The sequence below is a fragment of the Poecilia reticulata genome, linkage group LG5, assembly GCF_000633615.1.
Source record: "Poecilia reticulata strain Guanapo linkage group LG5, Guppy_female_1.0+MT, whole genome shotgun sequence".
Lineage (NCBI taxonomy): Eukaryota > Metazoa > Chordata > Actinopteri > Cyprinodontiformes > Poeciliidae > Poecilia > Poecilia reticulata.
In genome coordinates this window covers 25689869-25713604 of record NC_024335.1, presented here as the reverse complement: position 1 = coordinate 25713604, position 23736 = coordinate 25689869, and the positions used below count along the sequence as shown (strand labels likewise).

General features: G+C 38.1%; 1 protein-coding gene across 2 annotated transcripts in view; it reads left to right on the top strand.

Annotated features, from left to right (window-relative positions):
* The first annotated feature begins 1830 nt into the window (after positions 1-1830).
* The window catches only part of LOC103465343 (RNA-binding motif, single-stranded-interacting protein 2-like), a 39590-nt gene continuing 17684 nt past the window's right edge, over positions 1831-23736 (top strand). The window contains exons 1-2 of one of the 2 annotated variants that reach the window (XM_008410069.2): positions 1831-1994; positions 20788-20954. In XM_008410069.2, the coding sequence (XP_008408291.1) occupies positions 1923-1994; positions 20788-20954 (239 nt within the window). In that variant the 5' untranslated portion in view covers positions 1831-1922. Of the gene's footprint in view, positions 1995-2471; positions 2597-20787; positions 20955-23736 lie in introns of those variants that run through there. The other variant, XM_008410070.2, reaches the window with a different exon arrangement.

Below are 23736 nucleotides of genomic sequence, written 5' to 3'. Positions count from 1 at the left end.
CAAATTTTGAAATTCATGAGAACATATATGCGTGTTGATCTTCACAACTTTGGAAGCTCCCATTAGAAACACAATCAGAGTTTATCTTTCCAACAGGCAAAGTTTAGAGGGAGGAGACAAAAATCCCCCAAGCTTTAGAGAGCTGCTGCTGCTGCTGCTGCTGCTGCTGCTGCTGCTGCAAACATGACTGTTAGGCTAATTGGTTTCTCTAAATTGCCCTTAGGTATGAACGTTTGTGTGCATACTTGTTTGTTCTGAGCTGCTCTGTGTTGCCCTGTGATGGCCCATCAATATGTCAGGGATGTTCCCGCCTCTCCGACACGGGTTTACGTTTTAGAATTTTAATTAAATATACCTGCTTGTCTTAGCAGGGTCATGAGGACTGATACCTTTTTCTGATCATTGGCAAAAGATCACTTAACAACAGCTTTTACATTTACTCAGGTTACCTTTGTGCACCAAAACAAATAAAAGAAAAAAATATGTTAGTTTCCCTTACTCTATGTAGACTTTTCTTTAGCAGTTTCTTTTATTATTATTGTGTAATAATTTATTTTAAATGATCAACCTGCCGGGAGCCACAGGATAAGTGTTGCACATTCACCTGTATGATTCACATTATGTGCATATAAGTTTGTTAAAATAAGATCCAAAGCTTTTATAAAGAAATCATGAGAAAAGTCAGGAGGGGCAAGCCATTGATTTACAGGCACAAAACACCAGGAAGATCACTTGAAATAATGTTTTATGTGGTGAGATGCTGCATTCTTCTGTTAATCTAGCTGCTCATGTTGTCTTCTAAAAGTGGAGAATAAATATTTTTTTCAGAGGTGAAAGAGCACTATTATCTTTTTTTTTTTTTTTTAAGTAAAAGATGTTTGAAAAAGAAAAGTCTGGCCATTACCTTCATGCAATTCTACTCAGTTCTCATCTCCTCTGAGTGCTCTCTCTGGAATTTCTCCCGTTCAGCCTGATTTCTATGGCTTAATAGAAATCAATCAATCGACAAGCAGTTTCTGTGCTGTTTTTAGAATTGCAGTCTGTCCATATAGTGTTGTAGTTTGGTAATGGCAGTCTAGGAAGTGATCGAAGCCATTCAGCCTGTGCTGGCCGTGCTTCCAAATATGGAGCAATTAAAGTCGGAGTGAGAGGAATGTATTAAACATTTTATTGCTGGCAAAGATGGCCCTCTGGTTGTTTACACTGCACACAATTCCTGATAAGCTTCATTGAGTTGTCAGAGTCAAACATTAGAGATTGGTTAAAATTGAAAACTTCAGCACAGTCCAATCCTCCAGCAGGCAATCGTTTCTCAATAGCTAGGGGCCCAGACCCTATGTTTGGTTTTTACCAGGTTGGAATAAGATGCTATGTGGTAAAACCTGGGAGCTGCATAGTGAAAATATTGGCTGGGATTTGTCAGATGAGTTTGTGTTTTGGGGAGAGTGGGGGCTGGTTGCAGGAGGGGCTCGACCAGGACGCCACTACTGCAAGGACAGTCACTGTTGCTAATTGTTGTACAAGGTATTATTGTAATTCTTTTAAAGGAGCAACATGGGTCCAGGGGTGGATTTAAAATGTTGGTAATTGAATTTACATGCCCCTTTTTGTCAAGTTTATCACTGCCAAAGTCCCCTGGTGAGTGAGATAACACTGGACGGTGAATGAATCTGATCTAAAGGCCTCCTATGTAAGACCCCTAATGGAGGTGGGGAGCTGGAGCCCTGCAGGGGCCTCGGGGCCAGCAGCGGGGCCCCGTCCTGCAGCAGCAGCAGCAGCAGCTTCAGCTTCAGCTTCAGCAGCAGCAGCAGCAGCACCACTCGCAGTCTAGCAGCGGGACTCCAGGCTCTCACTTCCCCAGCTGCTGACGTCAGCTGGCAGCCTGGGCTGAGCTCGCCGCTCCGGACATAGCGCCGAGAAAAATGCTGCTCTCCGTACCGCCAAGGGCAGGAATCAACCCCTACAACGGCTACAACAGCAGAAACAGCAAAAAGGTAAACGCTTTCGGGCTTTTCACCCCCTTCGTTTTCGGCTTGTTCTCTACCCCCGCTCCTCCTCCTCCTCCTGCGGGGCAACAAACCCGCGTCCGTCGCGACAAAATAGGGAGCTTGTGACAGTGAGCTGCAGTGTCCTTGAGAAGCTAAACGCTCCGAATTCAACTTAAAGACTTGGTGGAGTGAATCCGCAGCCCGGAGAACGACCCCAGGTCCGCGGAGTGTCAAGCTGGGTTAGAGGGGGTTGGAGAGGGGGGACGGTGGGGGGGGTCTCTGCCGCTCGCTCCTGTCACGCTGGACGCCCGCTGTTGCTATTTTGTAGTATTTATATGTGTGGGTGCCACAGTGGGGATGTCGATATCGCTCTGCTCACTCGTTTGAGAAAGTCAATGGTGGAGAGCAACTTTTGCGGGGGTAACTGTACCGTGCTGGGATAGCGCGTCCGTGCCTGGATGTGTTTATGGAAGTGGGGGTAGGGAGAGAGAGGGGGCCGGCTGTGGGAGAACTTATTACAAAATCACGTCTGCCGCTACCTCCGTGGGCATTGAGACAGACATCTATATCTGCTGGTAAAATCAGCTCTTCATTGTCTCCGCTGCCGTGTAAGTTAGCGAAGTTTTTTTTTCTTTCTTTCTTTCTTTTTTTTTTTTTTTTCCTCGTTTCCCATCTGAAAGCGGAATATGCCCCACCCCTCGAAAAATCCCACCAGACCATGATGACTACATTCCCAGAATTATGAATCGCGCTTTCGTGGTTATGTTCACTTTTGACAATGTGACTTTTTTTATGTAACATCGGGAAATATAAAGTGTTATATATAATTATGTAGCAAAAGCAAAACAGCCTCTGAAATATAAAATGTGTATGTCAGTTATATAGAACAATGTTTCTGTGTTTATTTTTGCATTTAAGAGCCTTATGCTGCTATAAACGTGGCCGGTCCTTGGATGCATGTGTTCCTGAACAGAATCCGACTTTGGAGGGCTTTTAATAAAAGCAGGCACCATTGTTGATAAAACCATGTGTTGTACAATTACATTTTTATAATTTACAGCTGAAAAGTAATGTCAGCCATATAAAACATTTTTTATTATTTTAACACTGTGGAGTCCTGCCTATTCCTGGTTCAATATTTGCAAATTCACACATTCTCAGATTTTTCTGTGGAACATAATTCCAAATTATTCTGAAAAAAAAAAGGCCTATATTTAGATTTTGTTATAGAACATTTCTAAAATAATTGAGAAATAAAAATACAGCTTGGGGAGTTGAAATACCAAGGCATAATGTGCACCAACACAGGTGCACCATTCATTTTTATTGCCGCTAATTGGCTGAACCTCCAAGAGCAGAGATAAGAAAGACCACAGATATTAGCTTCTGCAGGAGTGCCAAGATGGTTTGCACTGATTCTTATTAAGGTATATTTGCTGTTTGAATTATTAGAACAGATATTGCCGGATGTCAGCTATTTGTGATGAAGCTGTCTTCTCTTTATGCATTAGAAAATAAACTAATTTGTTCCTTTTTTTTAAAAGGGGGAGAAAACATTGCTTTTAGTAAACTGTCTTTAGGATCCTGTGATTACTGTGATGCGGACCAAATGTTGGATGAAATCACTGAATATGACTATAAAATGCAGTGTAATGCATGATGTAATACAATTTATTACACTTGGCCAAATGATTGGGATTTTTGTAGAAATCCAAGTGGTTCCGCCCTGTTCACTGACATTTAATAAGACAGTTAATCTCAATCACACACTTTTAGTTTAATGTTTATGTTTTCTGCTCTGTCCATCCATCAAATAGTCGCATGCTGGAGATTTGTACCTATTTTATAGTGTAGTGATGTCTGCCATTTGCATTTTTAACACTGTACATTAGACATGGTAATTACGAATTTTAAGTACAATAAATTACAGGTGCTTCTAGTTTGGTTTCAGCTTCTGAAGGGGCAGTGATGCATGCAATAAATTATCGGACAGTAATGATTCTGATGATGATGGTGATGATGATGATGATGATGATGATGATGATGATGATGATGATGATGATGATGATGATGATGATGATGATGATGATGATGATTGTGAGAGTTTTGAGACCAACTCTAGGAAATTGAACAATTAATGTACTTCTGATTCCATTGTCTCTTTTCACTAAAGCTTTATAGCAACTTTCTGCAGTTTGAGCTGTAATCTCTTATATTCCCTGCTAAAAGGAAATGATTTTTGGTCACACTTGTTTCTTTTGTTAGTGTTGCTACAGTGATCAGGTTGTAATAATAATAATAATAATAATAATAATAATAATAATAATAATAATAAATCTATCAATGTAATTTTTAGCAAAAGGCAAAACATTTTTGGAAAGTCACTCTCCTCAGAAAAATGTAATTAAGTGACAGAATTGATCAGACATTATCTGAATTTTTTCCAAAAATATTAAGAAATTAATTTTTCTTTGCATTTGCGAAATAGCATCCTTATTACCTCGCTTTCAGTCCGGTAATTAACACCATGGAAACACTTAATAAGAAGTAATATTTTGCTGCTTTCTCTTGACTTATCAAACCAATTTGATACTGTAAATAACACGTTATTGAGGCAGAGACTAACCAGCTTTCAGATCCCACTGTTGACTTATTTCATAATTATCTTTCACAAAGAACACCGTGTCCACTTTCAGTTTCACTTCCAGTTCAATTTATTTAACTAATGATGTCCGTCAAAGTTTTGTCTTAGGACTGTTCCTTTCATTTTCCTTTTCAAAAAATATGGACAGTAACGTTACTAGCGCATTTTCTCGTTTTTATGGTAAGGATGCCGTATTATTTTTTAAAAAGTATTGAAATACGCTGCATCCCACACCAGGAATTTCTTTCCGAATGACCTTAAGGTCAGTGACAACAGCCTCTATAAATTATCCACGTTTAAACATTAAATATATAAATATGAAATATGTTCATATGCACCTTGAACTCTGACTTGCTCTTTCACAAGTGTAGCCTTGATATTAAAATAGTTTCAATTGGTTCAAAATCAACATCCCTTTATTGATTGCTCTTATTTTCACAGCTTAGATACTGTGTAGAAATAATAAAAGCCTAACTACTAAAAGATTTACATATTAGTAACAAAACTACACAGATTTACATGAAACATTATAAATATCAATGATGCAAGTTTTTTCCTTTTCTCCCACCTTTGAATTTCTCATGTGAAAATGTACAAACCAGGTTTTTGTGACATGGTTCTTATGAGGGTCTTTGTTGGTTTGCAGCTGCTCAGTTTTCTTACGTCTTGGGTTGGCTCTGGCTGCAGTGCCTGTGTTTGTGTGGTCATCATCCCTGTGGACAATAATTTAATTAAACATGGCGTATGGTGACCTTCCATTCAGCGGATCCATAGCAAGTCAGCTTCCCCCGGTGCTTTCTGCTCTCTGTCTGCTCCTGCGATCTCCTGGACTTTGAGAGGCATTTTAAAAATGTATACTGGCATATTGTCTTCCTTTGATCCTCGGCGTCATTTGGCTCCTCATCCTCACAAATCTGATGTCAACATTTGTGCCAGTCTGTGGAAAACCAAGTCGTCTTTTTTTGCACAATTCAAGTTTTGTGAGTTATTTATTTTCTATATCACATATTAGACTTTAACTGAATTTGAATCTTTGATACTTTAGTATTCACTTGAGCTTGTACCACAACAGACAGTGATGCTGCTTATAAAGGAAGTCAGATTTATATATGAGAGCACTTGCAGTTCTATCACTTGATTTGTCCATATTCTACTCAACAAACATACAAAAATAAATGTTGCATTTTAGTTTACGTTAAATATGAATGTGCAGGAACCTTTTGAGAAATTAAGCCTTTTAATCCAGTTCCTATTCTTTTGTGTTTTTGTGTAGCAGGAACTGAGTTTGTTTATTCCTTATCACTGCTTTTACACAGTCATGCTTTAAAGTCATAGTTTTCCTACCACAACATGAACAACTATCTAAGGTGGTTTAAATCATCCAGATGTGAGCCTTTATTGATTAGTTGAACAAGTCGGCTGCTCACAAATCAAAATCAGTGTTTATTTTCTCTGACCAACTGGTTCCTATGCCAATGAAGGAGAGTTTTTCACAATTACCAAAGTGAAACAGAACAAACCGTAGAGCGGTGAATCATGTGAAATCATGTTTTTCTTTCTTTTTTCTTTTTGTTTTTTAGACTTGAGTGGAATTGAAGAAATGCTTGAATTTTAAATACGGTATGCAAAGAAATAAAAAGGAACCACCTGTAGCAGAGATATAAAAAAATAAAAACTATCAATAGATTGGGGAGACAAAAGACTAAGTGAAATGATTCAGTGAACTCAGGCCTGAAGCAACACCCACTTCTTTTTTTAATTCAATTCAGAAATGAATGATTCCCAGTTGTGTTTGTTGATATGGACAGTATGGCCCACTGCCCAAGGCGACGCTCAGTCAGGGGGCAAACCGAAAAATGTTATATGTCAATTACTCTGCATGGTATTGGTTAATGCACATAGCCATAGAAATAGATTACTCTTTGTGGGTAAGGTTGTTCTATACTCAGCTGAAACTAGAACAACCTGTTAGACTTTCAGCTGTTTTTGTTTATCCTGAGCTTGAGTAACGGTTCACAGTCCTCTATCAAAGTCTGGTGTCTTTTTGCAATCTCAGAAACGTCTCAAAGGTTCATCATTACACATTAGAAACAAGTTTCTTTCATTCTTAGAATGCAGGTTGAGTCAATGGGGTGTTTTACACCCCGATGTTCTGAATAGTGTAAGAACAACATGAGAACATTAGCAGTGCACCATGGCTGACTAATGAGGATGGTGTTATCTAAGTTGCAACTTCAATAATAATTTGAAGATATTACCCTTTTCAATCAAAGGGTAATAATTTTGTTTTTTAAGAAATCTGTTCTTTGATCATGTCTTGCTCAAAATGTGAAACAGACTGATCACACATTGATTGAATTGTTCTACAGCAATCATAAAAAAAATCATATGAAACCCAGTTTGAGTTGATATATAAAACCTTTATTCTATAAGTGCAAAAGAATATCTGAATTTTCAATTTCTATTTTAGAGTCGGATCTATTTAGACTGAGACGAAGCAAAATACATTTGGATTTTTTGTGTTATAAAAATGATTGTTAAAATCTCCAGTTGGCACATTCAGTAGACACATGTAATATATCGATAAAACTACAAGTCCTTGCAATATTGATGGCACTGATTAATTTTATTTATGAATAATTCAGAACCTATACGTCTACATATTCTGCCGTTGTATATCTGCATTTTAGAAAAACAAGCTCTGTGGATTTAAATGTGAGGGGATAAAGTTTTATATTTGTGGAACATTGAGGCCTGTCACTTAGTTTTGATGTGCTTCCATTCTGAATAGCTTGAGCATACTGGGATCAATTGTGTTGCTGCATCATGCAGGTTTGTTACTTGTACTTGGTCCCACTTCATTATCTGTTTATGGTAGTCAGATAATTATTAGTAAATTTTTTTAGAAAGCTCTTCCACTTTTACTTTCAAGCAACCATCATCCTGAGGTGAGCAAATCGTATCCAAAGTACAGTGGGAAATTAAGATATGTTGTTATTGAGTTATTGCTTTAGTGTCCATGTGCAGCATGAATTGTGATGCTACTACTGTGGAATATTTTGTCATTTCCCACAACCAAATCGGTTTCATTACATGTATTTGTACCACTGTGTTCCCCACTTATTTCCACTGATAAATTCTGATTTTGATGAATTACAGAGATAAAAAAAATTAAAATGCCGACTTCTCACGTAGTTTAATTGAGGATGACTTTACATACTGCTACCAGTGATTGTGGTTTTGAGCAGTCAGCTGACCTGCTAGTAGTTAACATATACGGTAATAAAAATAACCACATTTTCTTAAAGTGGACTATAAGAAACTTAAAAAGTACTTAAATTCATCACTCATCAAAGCAGGTGCAAAATGTTTTGCTCGTAGATATTAAATGGCACGGTGTTGGTACGAAGCATCCTGCAGCAGACAGTTCCTGAAAAGGTTCGGTATGAAACAATCAAACCTGCAACAGAAAGAAATGGCCAAGAGACAAGATGACCAGCCACCTGTCACTAACCTGTCCACATCTAAATGAAAGGTGAACTATATTGTGTATTGACAGCAATCACTGGACATAAACACTACATTTCTGTGTTGATTGTGATTTATATTTATGTTTGTGCAATTATGCAGGAACTTAACAGCAAAGCATAAATTATCACCTATTTAAAAGAAAACTAGATGCTCATTCAGCAGTGTTTACTGCTTCCATGTGTTTTTCTCTTAGCTTCCATAAAATGTAATCTTTCTCCAGTGTTTACCCTCATAAAGCTTGTTGTTCTTTGAAGTCCACATATAAAAAACAAACAAACCTTCTTTCCAGTTCTTTTCAATCATGACATCCAGAAAATACACCAACGCCCTTGGCAAAGCCTACATAGTTGGCAATTGGCAGACTATTAGATAGTTGCATTGTTCTCCTGGTGGGCTAAAAGGAAACTTGTTTGGGTCACGCGACTTAGTTACATGACCCAAACAGATTGGAAACTGCAGCTGCCAATATGGTATCGCATACACTGTTAAATAAGCCTCACACTTTTAAGGAAAACATGGATTGGTTAGGCTCCATATCTCAGTATTGTATTTAAAGGTCTGCCCAATAACAAGCACAGGCTCATTTCAAAGTTTCACTTTCATTTGTTGTTTACTTTGGGTGTAGTGTGCTGCTTCAGCATGTTAAGGCTCTATATTACTAGGATGTTGTGCCTTAAATGAACATTTTGTACTTTCGCGAGGTCTGTGTGACTTGGATGTCATCAGCAGATAGTTTGTTCATGTACTTTGTTTATTATTACAGGTTCTCCTTTTTATTGGCTAAATATGTGCTGTTTTATGCAACTGTTTAAAGGGACTTTTTAATTAAATAAAATGGATGGATGGATGGATGGAGGTCTTGAAATCATATTGTATAATAATTAGGAGAAATAAAAAAAAGTCTTACCCAATTCACTGGAATTTCAGCATTTCATTCTCAAAGCTTTAGTTCTGTACTATGGTTTCCTTCTTATTGGATCCATGATTAACCTATAAAAATACACAGCGTAAAGGTGTGAATGCAAAAATAAACCCCTAAATGGTGAGAAAAATGTCCTTTATTCCTTCTTAGACTGAGTGAAAAGGTGTAAGGTTTCTGTTGTGCCCAAACCCAGTTGCTCCTCCCCTGACTCTGCCTCTCATTTCCTGACTCAAATAAATACAATGAATGCTCTCAAATCAAATTTGGTTGATTTCCGCATAAAACTCACTGGCTGGAGAAAAATATCAACGGTGGCTTTCCACTTCTTAAGGTATCGTGAGTCTCACTCAGGGCCTCATCCAACGGCATGTTTTTGTGCTTTTCATTCAGAGTTTTTGTTCTCGTCCTGGCGGGAGACCTTTTCAACTGATGTCTACTTACTGCTGTGATTTAAAGCTCTGAAAGCCTCAACATAGAGTCAACAGAGCCAAAAAGCAGCTGTAGATGAAAAGAATTGAAGGAATCACATAGACTGGAGCATTAAAGTGTGACCCAAACATAAGAAGGTTGCAGTTTAAAGGCCATTTGTTTGAAATCTTCTAAGACTTTAAAGATCAGTAGTTTTAACCTTTCACTTGAAACTCTGTAAGTATTGAAACATAACCAAGTTATTGGCTATGCTCCGTTTCACCTTGTTATTAGCCTGATGTTTTAACTTTAATATATTTGCATTAAAAATCTAGGGCTTGACTACTGCATCTGACTGAAGTTAAAAATTAAAGCTTTACATTATGACATAAATACAAAATTATAAGATTAGAAATGTACCAATGTCTGGTGGTTTACGTAAAGCTTTAATCTGCCACTGCAGATTTTTGCCAATTCCAATTTTTTTGTTAATAACTTTAAAATCAGAACCTATGTGAACAAACGGCACTGAAAGCTATGGTTATATTTTCGGATAAATGCCGTGGTTAACATGGTTAAGATGGTTAGCATGTTTGGCAGAGTTAGCGTTGCCAAACAGTAATCTGTGTGTATATTCTAGAGAATGCAATCTCTTATGTTAACTTTAAGGTTTCCAAAAGGCTGCCAACATTTATAAATCCAGCATGTCTGCTGATAGACAGAGGTTCCAAGCTCAAGAGGATAAAAAAAAAAGCAAACTATCTGTACTGAGTTCAGCCTTCCTTTTATCAGCTGAAAATCTTGCTCTCTCTCGCTTCCAGGGCATCCTGAATAAACCACAGACAGGTCTTGACATGCTGTCAGAAATAATTTTCTTTTCAGCAGCTTCTCACACCCCAGAGATTTCTCAGACTTCATTTTGTTGCTATTGTGACCCACTGAGTGTCCGATTGGCTCATCACTGGTCAGTGCTGATCAAGCTGAAAGTTTGCCTTTTCTGGTTGCAAGCCAGTTTGTTAGTGAACATCTACAGAATATATGATGCAGGATGAAATGTTGCAGTCTTCCCAGGAACTACGTGATTATACTATTCACTATGTTTTTTAAGTGGTTTTATTCAGGATGGCTTGTGGACCATGCAGTGGCATGAGCAAAGCTACTGCACCAAATATTTAGACTGGTGTAGATTAATTTAGTGTCTACTATATGTCAAACATGTTTCTGCTACAGCACTAACATGAAGTGAAACCAGCTATTTGGGACCAAAAAGAGTCTAAATGTAAATATTTCTTTTTCTGCTTATTCTGTCCACAATATATCTGTGTGTTACATATTAGATTACAACTCTAAAATGTAATCTAAAGTAAATGGACAACAGAATATCAGGTCGTTTGTAGTTTCTAAAAATTGAAGGCACAGCAGTGAAATCGAGAACCGCTGGAAGTAAATTCCCCTTGTAAAACGCTTTGTATCTTGACCTCGATCTTATCAGATTTATAAGCAAATATACAGACTTACCCTTGTACTGCTGCGATATTTGTCTCTTGAGCAAGATGTACCAGTACCTACACGGAGGTAAAGAGAGAACAAGCTGATACATCTAAACTTGACCAGCATGCTGTGGTTGTTCAAACAGTTCCTGTGCCGACTGGCTGCTGGCGATCGCCATTACCTCCACTGCAGTCTGAACAGGATGAGACACAACACAGATGAATCAATAAAAGGAGCTGATGCTGCTTTTCTGTTGGATACTGATAGCTAATATGATTAAAAACTTTCTTGGGACTTTTGAGAGTTTTAATGCTCCTTTGGGAAGCGCTGCTATTTGCTGTCAGCTCTGTTGCCTCAGCTGTCATATTCTTGTAGTCCAGTAGACCCGGAGCGATTGGGAACCGAGTTCGATTGGGGTTGACGCTGTTGGCTGGTTTGATTTTGCTTTGACGATGCAGTTTTTCAAATGAACCAGGCCTTTTGATTCACTTATCCCCCTCTCTGTCTAAAATGGCATTGAGTGTTTTTCATAGCAATGGGTCTCATCCTTCAGGTCTTCGGAAGTGCCACTTATTGTGAGCATGCCACATATTTTTTGATGTGGTTGGGAGAGTGTTTACCTTCACCTTTGCGTTTTGCCCTACTGTAAATCTTTGTTTGTCTGTTAATTAGTTTAAAAATGTCCTTGTTCTTGTGAGAACTTCCCAGGATATTAACATTGGAACAACATCCTGCCTCCACATGCGACTGCAAACTCTTTCTCCTGGCAGTTTTGCTACATATGTTTGTCTCGGTTGTGTTTACTCATAGTTCCCTTTGGTGAAGTCTGCACCAAAGATTCACTTATAGTCAAACTATACCTATATGTTAAGGCCCTTCAGAGTTTGCGTCTTTGATCTGTACCAGTCGGACTGCACTTTCACAACTCCTCAAACAAATCGGACTCTTTGAGCAAACGAGCTAGACTTGTATTTAGGGCTGCTGTAAATGCACGCTAAGTGTGTTTTATATAGGGAAGAGAGGCTGCAGCACGACCAGTAGGTAGACTAAAAAGCTTCAGGGAGCTTTTAACAGAGCTTTTCTCTTCCTTTATCGCTGGGTCTTTAAGAAAGCATTTTGTTGCTTCACCTGATAATGACTGAGAAAACCATAAAGTGGAAAAAAGTATTGTCTATTTAGTACTTATTTAATCATGCTTTCCCTGATCACTGGCATATATAGTCCACAATGAACACTTCTCATTTACTTAATTGCGGCAATTACAAATTTACTCCTTCTCTCCGATGCTGTCCAGTTAGGGCTTCACCACAACACTAAAACTGCAGTGGTAAAGGTTTTAAATTATATATTTCTTAGTAGAAATTAATCTAAAACTCTTTTTGTTGCTATTGCTGTATCGACAGTTGATCATAACATGTTGATCCACCTGTTCATACCTTATGTTGCAGACTGGGAATAGTTTGTGTTCTTTAGAAATCAAATGTGAACTCCTCGGTTTTCACACTGGGTTAGTTTGGGGACCAAAAAATTGCAACATTTGTTACATTTTCTGCTGGTGAGCTACATTCTCACACTGCACTGTTCTCCCCCTCTCCTGTGGTGGTGCTACACCAAGAACTACTGGAAGAAACAACATGAAATCATCTGAAGAAGACACTGGGTAAAACTTCTTTTTTCTCAAGAAATGCAAACAGAAATGGAGTAGCATCAAATGTTAGCGGTTGTAGGATTTCACTTTTATCTGTGGCAAAAAAACCACGAGCCATTTCTCCCGCTAGAGCCAGACTTACGTGTTTGTTTTTGTTGTGTTTAGCCAGAATACCCAGCACTGTTGTCCATTTCCTGCTTTTGGAGCGCTCTCTGGTCTGCTTGGCATTCACATATGTAGCAGTAGCAAAAGAACCAGACTTTCTAGGCAGATGGATTAAAGTGGACCAAAGTAGGCTGATATGAATGCACTCCTAATCTTTCTGTTTGCTGCCCCTAGCTCTGGTCATGCAGCACCGCTATAAGTCTTACTGTAAGTGGCCTGACAACACGTAATAGTCCAGTCGCCACATTACTACAGCTTACAGACAGAGATTCATTGTGTCCATGAAATCAGTAAGTGAAGAGAACTGAATTTAGGCATAATACATTGTTTTTAGTTTCAAAAATGCTAGATTCATTGAAGGCTAAAGACTAAAAGGCACACAAGAAGCTTGAGTGTTGCAATGGGCCTCAGCTATAAAATCCACATCTGTTACTAAATCCTACAACCATCTCAACAGCATTTGCAGAATAAACAGTTTGCTGTCAAATCAGAGCACAGAAAAAACTAGAGCGGCCTTTTTCTTGGTTAGATCATTGTGATGGTGCATTTGACCTCCTGTTTGTGAAAGGATATACTTTATAATCTTGTTATTGGTCTCTGAGGCACTGAATTGTCTTGGACTTTTCTATCTTTAAGACTTGCTGGTCTGATATGAAACAGAAATATGTTTGCTCTTTATTTCCAGGACCAGAACCAAACAAACTGAGGAATTTTTTTTTTTCTGTATTCCTCATCTCTGAAAATAACTTCCTAAAAACTTGAGATTGGAAGAAATTATTTTAAAAGCAAGACTGAATGTAGAACTGCTTGTTGTAGCTTTCTTTTGGAGATTACTCTACAAGTGAATTTTAATGATGTCTTTACTATTTGTTTTAAATTTTTTAAAGCACTTTGGATTATCTATCTATTGTCTATATGGCAGCACTGTACAAACATACACAACCTTATCAGTCTAGTTTATTATAAAAATGGGTATTAGTGTTTTTAAATATTAAAGTAAGCAGAAAATGCTTTTAAATTTATTTTAAATGGCATCCATGTGCTTCTAAAAACAAAATCACAACCTTTCTTTGGCAGCAGCCATGATGTTTTTTTCCTAACCAGATTCTCTAAGGTCAGCAGAAACTTCTGAGTCTGTTTCTACCATTACAGTTTTATTTGGAAACGATTACAAAGTGGAAAATAGAGCAAAAGGTGAGCAACAATTACTGCTACACCTCTGCTTTAGTCTTTAAGACTGTTGAAACATAAAGGAATTAGTTTAGGCAAGTGTGTAGAAACTTGCTACGCCCGGTCCAAATATGGAGGATTTTCAGAAGTTGAGGTAAAGAGATTACCTGAACAAGCAGATTGTTAAACAACAATATACGTACTTTACAAAAAGAGTAATAAAATTTACTTTTTAAATCCAAAAAAACAAAATTTTGCTGGAAATGCCAGTAGGTGTGTCCAAAAAGTTTACTTTATATATATTTTTTCCAAATTATGATCATAAAGGGAAATAATAAGTTCTTATTCAGGTTTAACAATAAAAAAAAAAAATCAGTTGGCATCAAATTATTGCAAATGAGTTGAACACAAAATGCAAATCAGCCAATCACATGGTAGCAACTTGACGCTACAACATAAAAGTATGGACCCAACATGCCTTGTATCAATGTTGCAGGTTGCTGCTGGTGTAATGGTGTAGACGATATGGCTGAATAACATATCATGATATTCATATCAGTCACTATCGATAATTGTTAATTTTTTGTTTTAAATATCTAAAATACTGCCAAATTAAACGTGACCTTTCCTGTTATCTATTTTTATGAGCTTTCACTCCACTTTAATGTTTTTATTTTTAAGCAGTTGTGAGGCAAAGCGAAACCTTAAACTTCTGCTGCATAAGTTGCTCAACAGGTGGTTGCTAGGTAACCACAAGTTACTCAACAGGCTGTTGTAATCAAAGAGTGAGTGAGTGAGTGAGTGAGTGAGTGAGTGAGTGAGTGAGTGAGTGAGTGAGTGAGTTAGTTAGTTAGTTAGTTAGTTAGTTAGTTAGTTGATGCCACCAACCTTGCTGAGAAGTGAAGCGTTTCCTCTGCCTACATCCCCCAGAATGCTGTGCGGTACCGAGTCAGAGTCCAGTGAAATTACTGAATAGTCCATCAGACGTTGTACCTATTGATATTGATCATGTGTTTCTTACAATATTGTTATTGATTTGTTGTCTAGCACCTTGACACAAAACTCAGATCCTCTGAAACAGATTTCGTCATCAAAACATTGAATTCACCGTAGTCCAGTGGCTTCACCGGATTACAACCCAACTCTGGAAGCTGTTGTGTCAATATGGACCAAAATCTCTGAGGAATTTTTCTTACACTTTGTTCAATTAATTCATTTAGGCGGTTCTGAAGGTAAAATGGCGCTCAACCCAGCGCTCCTCGTTGTATCTAATAAAGGAGCCTCTGAGCGTACATTGGTTATCCTCTGAGGTCAGAGATGGGCTTCGTTGTGTCATTCACAGACACAGTGGTTTTCTTTTATGTTCATGCACCTGTCTGCTTCTCACATCATCCGTAACAATGACGACAGGAAACAAAGTAGGCGAATGAGATTTACTGTTTAGATGGTTTTCCTTCAGAAAATACTAGCAAATTTCCTCTCATAAAATGCTCCATTCAGCATTTCTTTAGCAGATGTGCTAAGATGAGTTATGTCACAGCTCTGTCTTTGCAACTGTTGGGAAAAGATACTAGGAGGCACGCCATTTTATTTGTTTTTTTGTCCTTTCCAAACATTAAAATCTGTTTTTTAAATGTCCTGTTCAACTAGCAGCTTGAGTCTATTTTGGAGTCTCAAAATATAAGTGAATTCACTTTAATATGACAGAAATAATGTTCCTTATATAAATAAATGCTTACTACTAGTAAATTAGTGTTTGCAATTCTTCTAAAGCGGTGACTACGTCACACACTGCGTTATCTCGGTTGCTTTAGTGTTTGTGTACGAACCCAGCTGTTCTGCTGCGGTGAGTCTACCCTGGCTGAACCCTGCTGTGCTGCCACCTTTGTCCCTCTGGCGCTTTGCCATCTATATGTTTATCTCTCTTTGTTTACTGTGTCAGATGTTTCGGATCGGTCCTCAGCGTGAGTGCCAATAGCATCAAGCGGGCAAGGTTAACAGGTAGAAAGGCAGCCAGAGTCCTTGGAGAAAGCACAGCTCTTAGAAATTTGATGCCAAGTACAGCGGTTGATGCCAGACGCTCACAGTGTGTCTCACATTTTGTTAGATCTCGGGCCGAGCTGCGGGGCCAGTGTTTTCACATATCTGATTTCGGGCTCTCCTGGCTCAACCTGACCCGACTTGAAAGCTTTGCACGCATGTGGATTTACACACAGCATGTGTGTCAAGGTGTGACCAGCAAAAAGGTAGACAATCCGGGGGTTAATAGGCGACTATAAAAGCACAAAGAGAAAAAGGGGAGGATTGCAGACAGACGAGGAGGAGGATTCAGGAACGAGTTTGGACGTGAGCTCGGTGTCCCTGTCACCTGGTTGGAATGCAGATCTTCCTATTCATGATAAGATCACGAGCAGACAGAGCGGATTTCCTGCCTGCCGCCAGTGACACAGCATACGTCTTTACGAGTCACGCAGTACTGACCCACCCATCGCTGAGCTAACACTGAAATATTGTTTTACCGTGTTACAAATAACTTATCGTGTGTTTTTATTAGTAATCGGGCTGCAGGTTTCAGCAGATAAGAGGATGAATGGCTTTCAAACACTTTTTTTTTTTAAACAAATAAAAATCTGAAAAGTGCGGTGTGGATTTGCATTTAGTCATAATGAGTCAATACTTTGTATAGCCAGCTTACACTGCAGCCTCAGCTGCAGAGGCATTTTTTTCTTGCAGTCTACACCAAGGTCATAGATTGGACAGAGACAGTCTGTGAACATTCCTTTTCCAAATTTTGCCTCAGATTCTCAGATGGTTATACGTCTGGACTTTGACTGGACCATTCAAGCGCTGGAATACGTTGTGATTGCGGCTCTGGCTGTGCACTATGTTTCGCATTGTTATTCTGCCGGTGTATCATAGTAAAGAAAAGAGGTAAACTGTTAATGCATGCCGCACTTTTCAGATTTATTGTTTAAAAGAGTTTGAAATCATTGTAATTTCACTTCCCATTTAAGTGACACAAACTAAAATGGTCAAGGCTTTGTATGCTTTTGCAAGCAGCTCTTACTCAGATATAAGTAATGAAATAATCAGAGTAAATAACTAGGAATTTACCAGCTCATTAACAAAATTCCCACACTGGAATTGTTGTTAGCCCTAAAGAGAGCTGAGTACAAATTAATCAGAAACGTGATGCTAAATGCTTGATGCCTCAAGCTTGGTCCTCCTCCGTCAGGCCAGTCATAAATCTGCACATAAGCATGTAGTGTAAGCGAGTCAGCTGGTTGGACAGTCATGTCTCCTCTAACCGCCTGAGGAAAAAGACAGGAGCTTCAGTCGCTGAGCGGGACAGGAAAGGAAAACAGACCTCCCAACAGCCAGGAAATCCATGGAATCCCGTGGGTCAATTCAGGGTCAGCTGGAGAAGTCCCACAGGGAGAGGAGGAGATAAAACAGTGGTGTGGCACTAAAAGGTGAGATTCACCAGCAAGAGGCTCTCTGCGGACATCCACCAATTATCAGACATGCAATTGAGTGCAGAGAAATTCACACTTTGTTTTTTTTTTGTTTTTTGTTTTTTTTAGCATGAATCGCTTTTATTTTGATTCAGTCAAGAATAAAGTAGATCTTTGATTTAAACACCCAAAGTCACTCTTAAGTAAGTAAAACCAACAGAAGCCAGCTTTTAAAAGATACACAATTTTTAGACTTGATGGGCGTAAAGGTGCCAGAGAATCTTCTTTTTATAGAGATGTTTTTTTTTTTTTTTTATCTTTAGTGCTAAAAATAATCTAGTGCTATTTTCATACTGCCATGGAGAGGAAGATAAATGAAAACTAAGCTACAAAGTGAAATGACAAATATTAGCTTAACCCTCGAAAGCCAAACAGTTGGTAGAAAATTCAGTTTTTTAAAAAAAAGTTATGTAATTTTTATAACTAGACGTTATGAATAACAAGAAGCACGTTTTGTAGAAAATTTATAAAGTACATTTTGGTATCATATCTTAGTATTTTAGTCTCATATTTACTAAATGTAGCAGGTTACTGAGAAAAATACCAACTTCTTTATTATTATGTAGTTGTACTTGTATCCTCCTCTTGGGTTCATGTAATTATGACCTAGGTTGATTTTGTGTACAATAAAATAACATATGGCACACTAAAAAAGTATTGATGACTTTTACCCCTATTTAAACTGTATTGCAATTCTTTCTTCTTCTTGCATTTTTACATTTTATTTATTAAATAGACGCAGTTTTGCTACCGCAGCATTTTGAAACCTTGATGTACAAGCTGAATCACAAAGCACTGGGTTATCTAACTGGATGATGAGTCACCTCAGCATTACTAACATTTCAAAGACCTTACACTGATTTCCACACGTCAGCTGTTTTGAACATAGACTGATCATTTATAATAAATGTAATTTCTAATTGAACACAGTCATTTACAGCCTTCCTATGACTTTTAAAACTAGTTCAGATTGAATGAATGAAAGTGTGTGTGTGTCTGTTGTTGAAGCTGGATGATTTAAGAGTGTTGCTGCAATGACACGCTCTTGGTTTTGTCTGGACCATCACTGGGACTTGGCACGGTGGGAGAGACTCTATGAATGAGATTAAAGGTCTCTGCTTTCCTGTTCTTTCATTCACAAATTAGCCGCCTCCAGACCATATTCATCGAGAATTACTCTGTGACACGACAAACTCCTCCAGGCAGACTGTGTTTACTCCGCAGTTTACAACTTGCACACAGAAAAAAATTTGCAGACAGATTAAAATCAAGCTTATTATTAGAACAAATTAGTCATCGTTTACGATTTAATTTGAAAAAGCTAAAAACCACACAGCACTTTTACTTAAATTAGTTAAATTGTGCTACTAAAAATGTTCTGTTACATCCAGTTTTTACTGCAGCTTTTGGCAATTTTTAGGATTTTTTCTTTTATAATATATACAGTTAATTCCAGATATTTACATAAACTGTATAAAATATATATGTTTTTGTTCGATGTCTAAAGTAGAACAAAATAATTTTTTCTGTTTTGTTTTAGGTCATTAGGATGAACACAATTAATTTCTGTTAATTCTGGTTATAATTCAGATTCTGGTTATAATTAAGCAAATTATGTTGCTTTCTTAACATTCATATATCACATACCCATGAATGCATATGGCATAAGATAATACAGCAAATCTCTGTCATTTTTCTCTGAGAAAAAGATTTGGTGTAGTCGAGGTTAAGGGTCTTTCTCTGTTTTATTATTGGTTTTTTTTTACTCGCTGTCAACAAATCAGAGGTGAGGAGAGCTGTCTTTGCCTCATGAATGGTTTCCAATTAGCGGAGTTGGTTGACGTTGTAGGTGGTCCTTGTTTAAGCTTGTCGTCCCACTGGGCTTGTCCTAAACACCAGCAGGTTGATCAGTGACCCTTCCCTTCATTGCTATGCTAACCCATTGTCCTCTTGTTGGCTCTGTCCAATGAGCTACTCTGTACACCTTAAATAAAAGATGTTTTGTTTTCACTCCTTCATGCATCAATACTAATTGAACAAATGCAAATGAATTAAGGTATTTTTCTAACTAATAGAACATTAGTCTCTAAAACTCCCTTTAGACCGGATAGGATGACGTCTGAAATGGAGAGTTCTTGTTTGTGACTGGCAAAATGGAAAAAACAGAACCAGCTTTATTTATTTCATGAAAATACACACATATGCCTGGTTACACAACACTTTGTTTGATATCTCTAAGGACAGCCACAGTCCCATGGTGAGATGAGATTAGAAGATGCATGAGTTGTTGTGCAACATCCCATCGCGTTGCACGTGGTGAGTCACGGACTCGTCCACCATTGGAGTTTACGACTTAAATTCAGAATCAGCTTTGTTGGCCAAGATGCTGTGCACAAACAGTCTGATTCTGCTTTCAGTCGCTCGCAGTGTGCAGACATTAGGAGCAAGAACAAGAAGTACCACGAGCGCAATGTTGAGGTGGCCATCCACACTGTCGTCTTGAATTAATCCTGTTGTCCTCGGGTCAAAATGACCGAGATTTGTATGTGTTTTCCCTATACACAGAAAATGAGGACAACAGATCAAATGTAGCAGATTCTGGCCAAGTGAGAAACTTACTTTTGACATAATGTAACATCCTGCTGGCGTTGTTGTTATTTTTATCTCTACATTACCTTTGTTTCGCTCTTGTTTTATAATTTGAACTCAACCCTCCTTATCAGTCTCTTGCCAGTTTCGATCTTTTTATTAGTACATCTTCAGCGCAGTTTTAGATTAAATGGCCGTGAGACATTCAGGTCCAAGCGAGATGCAAGTTTGAGCAAATGTTGATGTTTAACTTTTTGATTTTTATCTGTAGAAGTAAATGAAGGAGCTGGATTAATAATAATTGGCGTGTAGTATTTGAATTATTTCTGATTAACGGGACTAAATGTTTTCTGGGTTCCGTAAATCAGAGGGCAAATACCTCGACAAGAAAGAAAGAAGTTACCCAACATTGAGAAAGCATGAGAGGCCCCATTTTCCCTGCATGGAGCAGTTAGCCAAGAGGCCCCACATTCCCCTTCAGTGTACTGTATTAAAGAGTGTTGACATGCGGGCTGTATGATATCAATTTTCACAGCTCCCACATAATCAACTGTTTGATGCAGGATTATTTTTCATCTCTCCACATGTGAATATCACGGCTCTAAGTTTCTCACATTGATTTCCAGTGAATTACATTAATCTTGGCAATTTTCTTTTCACTAGTCTTGTTTCTCACAGTGAATATGTTTTGTCTGTCCTCCTTTTCCCCAATGCAGCAGTCCTATGTGTCCTCCGGCCACCAGATGGCACCTCCCAGTCCCAACACCAACAGTAGTAGCAACAGCAGCGGCGGAGGTGGGGAACAGCTCAGTAAAACTAACCTATATATCCGAGGCCTCCACCCAGGAACTACGGACCAGGACCTCGTGAAGCTCTGCCAACCGTGAGTGATTTTAGACCTGCTAACCTGCGACTTTTAGATGCATCCCACCTGTCATATTGTCTAGCGTGTATACTTTAAAAATTCAATTACAGATCTTTTAGTTTCCATTCCATGACCTTCCAAGGGCCGTCTTTCTGTCTTGTAAACAAGAGCAATGTGTACAAGCAGCTGTTACTGTACCGAAACAGGTGAAGGAGGGGAACATGCAGAGCGGCTCTATTGCAAACACCCAGAACAAACTCTGCCCGCTGCAGAATTTTATCTAGGATCTTATTAACCCTTTTATGTCTAAGTTTCAAATGTCCGCCTGGATATTTTTGCTCATTTTAATCGTATGCAGTTCTTTAAATGTCGTGTGAGTAAATATATTTGCCCATTTATCCATAACAACTGGAACTTTTAATATCTAGCAAGTTATTTTTGCAATTTACCGTCTAGTAGAAGACCGCCCCTCAAATTAATTTCACTCTCTAGTTACCATAATAATCCGATATTGGCTGGAAAGCGCAACGTCTCCCTTTCAGAAACAGTTTGAATTTTTCAGAAATTACGGTACTGCAACTTTGGCTGGATTGTTGCGGATCCGTTTGGTCTGGCAGGGTTAAAAGAACATATACTGTGTATATAGCATAAGCCGATTTAGTTTGTTTAATAAAAGGAAACGTTATAGGCTTGTAAGTAGAAAAGACAGCCAATGATGACTTCTGTTTAGGGCTGCGTAATTTTGTTGATTCTATGACATTTATGGATATTTTTTTCCTCAAAGTATAGATTTTTCATTCGCGAATGTCGATACTTTAAATCCTACTTTAAGTTTTATGTCAAATCCACATGAATTAAATGACAGCTATCATTTTTTACCCAGTTGCACATGTTAGATTAAAAATGGCATGTAACAAAACAACCAGTTACAATTAATTTAATAATGAAGTTAAATAGATAAGTTACAATTTCTAATAAAAGTCAATAATACAAAAAAAATTTCCTTTTCTGCACAACCAAATCCACAAATCCACACAATTAACATTTAAACAAAGCAAATGTATAGCAAAAACACTTTTTACACCATCAGTTCAATTAATTAAATCCAAGTCTATGGAACAGTCACAAAATGTCACCAAAATCACACTGTCCCTCTAAAATCTTTCAGAAAATCTTAAAAATGTATTTACTCTTATCGCTTGCTGAATATCGTGATATATATCGTATCGTGGGCAGAATATCGTGTATTGTATAGTGAGATTAGTGTATCATTACATTCTGTTGGTGATCTGGTGCATTATATAAACCAAGTAAACCTTTAAAGGTGTACCGCGTGATGAAGGACATTCACCGCTTTTATATCAAAGACGCTATCTCACTGCTAGCTTCTTTTTTTTTTTATTTCCTTATGATAAATGACATTATCGTGTGACCGAACCTAATGGTACATTCCAGTCCACATTAAGTGGAACAAGTTTTGACTTTGATACTGAATGAGGGAAAGAGTCCCACAGAAACCCAATGCGAGGAAACACATCTGTGCCGTCCAGAGCTGAGCCCTTCATCTGTTGGACACATGATTTCATTTCTCGATCTGTTTAGGCAGGAATGGAACAAAACACAGAAACAGTATCGTGCTGAATTATTCATAACACCGGGAGTAATTAATAATTCGCCACATTACAACCACAATCGTTTACATATTACATTGGGATTTTATGTGGTAATACAGCACAATATATGGAGGACTTGTTTTTAACAAACAGTCAGAAAAAATTACTTTTTTGGGCCCTGCTTTTAACAGTGACCTAATTTTTAAATGCCGTGCACCTGTATCTCTTTAATCGGATCCAGCTGTTCTGTGAAGATCTCAGTGGTTTGTTAGATAACAGTGAACAAAAAAAATCATCGTGAGGAGCAGTGAACACAGCAGACAAGTCAGAGATGACGCTTGGAGAAGTGTAAAGTTTAAACGCCTCTCATATGACTCTGGAAGAGCTGCGGAGATCCACGGCTCAGGTGGAAGAATATCCTAACAGGACAACATGCCCTCAACGAAACATCTGCCCTTTTTGGATAAGTTGACAAAAGAAAACAACTGATGATGTTGAGTCATCAGAAGCCCGGTTTGCAAATTGCAACCAGCTGTTTGAGTGTCACAGCAAATATTATGTGGAGAAGGTGTTCGGGTCAGATACGCTCAAACAGTAAAGTTTTTGTTTGACATACAAATTGAACATGTATCACCCAAACATACCACGTCGATGGTAGCAGCATCATGTAGTGGGAATATTTTCAGAGTTAATGGTAAAACTGATGAAGTTAACTGTAGAGCAGACCTGCAGGGAAGTTTGTTAAAAGCTGCAAAACATTTAAGTGCAAATTTATGCCTCACATTTTTTAGATTTTTATTCTTTTCACTTAACAGCGGTGCACTATTTCTGTCAGTCTATCACATAAATTTGAGTTTGTGACAAAAAGTGAAAAGGTTCAGTAGTTTTGCAAGGCATCAGTTTGTTTATTATTCATTACACAGAAATAAATCATGATCTGAAAAATTATTAAGACTCAGCAGGAAATAATAGAAACCTAAGTCAAAACCAGAGGGTAACATGGAAAGGGGCCACCGAAAGACACAGAGTTTTTTACTCTTGATCAAATATTATACTTCCTATAGGACTAAAAAAAATCTCTAAAACAACAGCGAGCCTGCATATTTGTGTGTGTGTGTGTGCGTGTGGGGGTGTGTTTGTGTTTGTGTTTGTGTGTGTGTGTGTGTGTGTGTGTGTGTGTGTGTGTG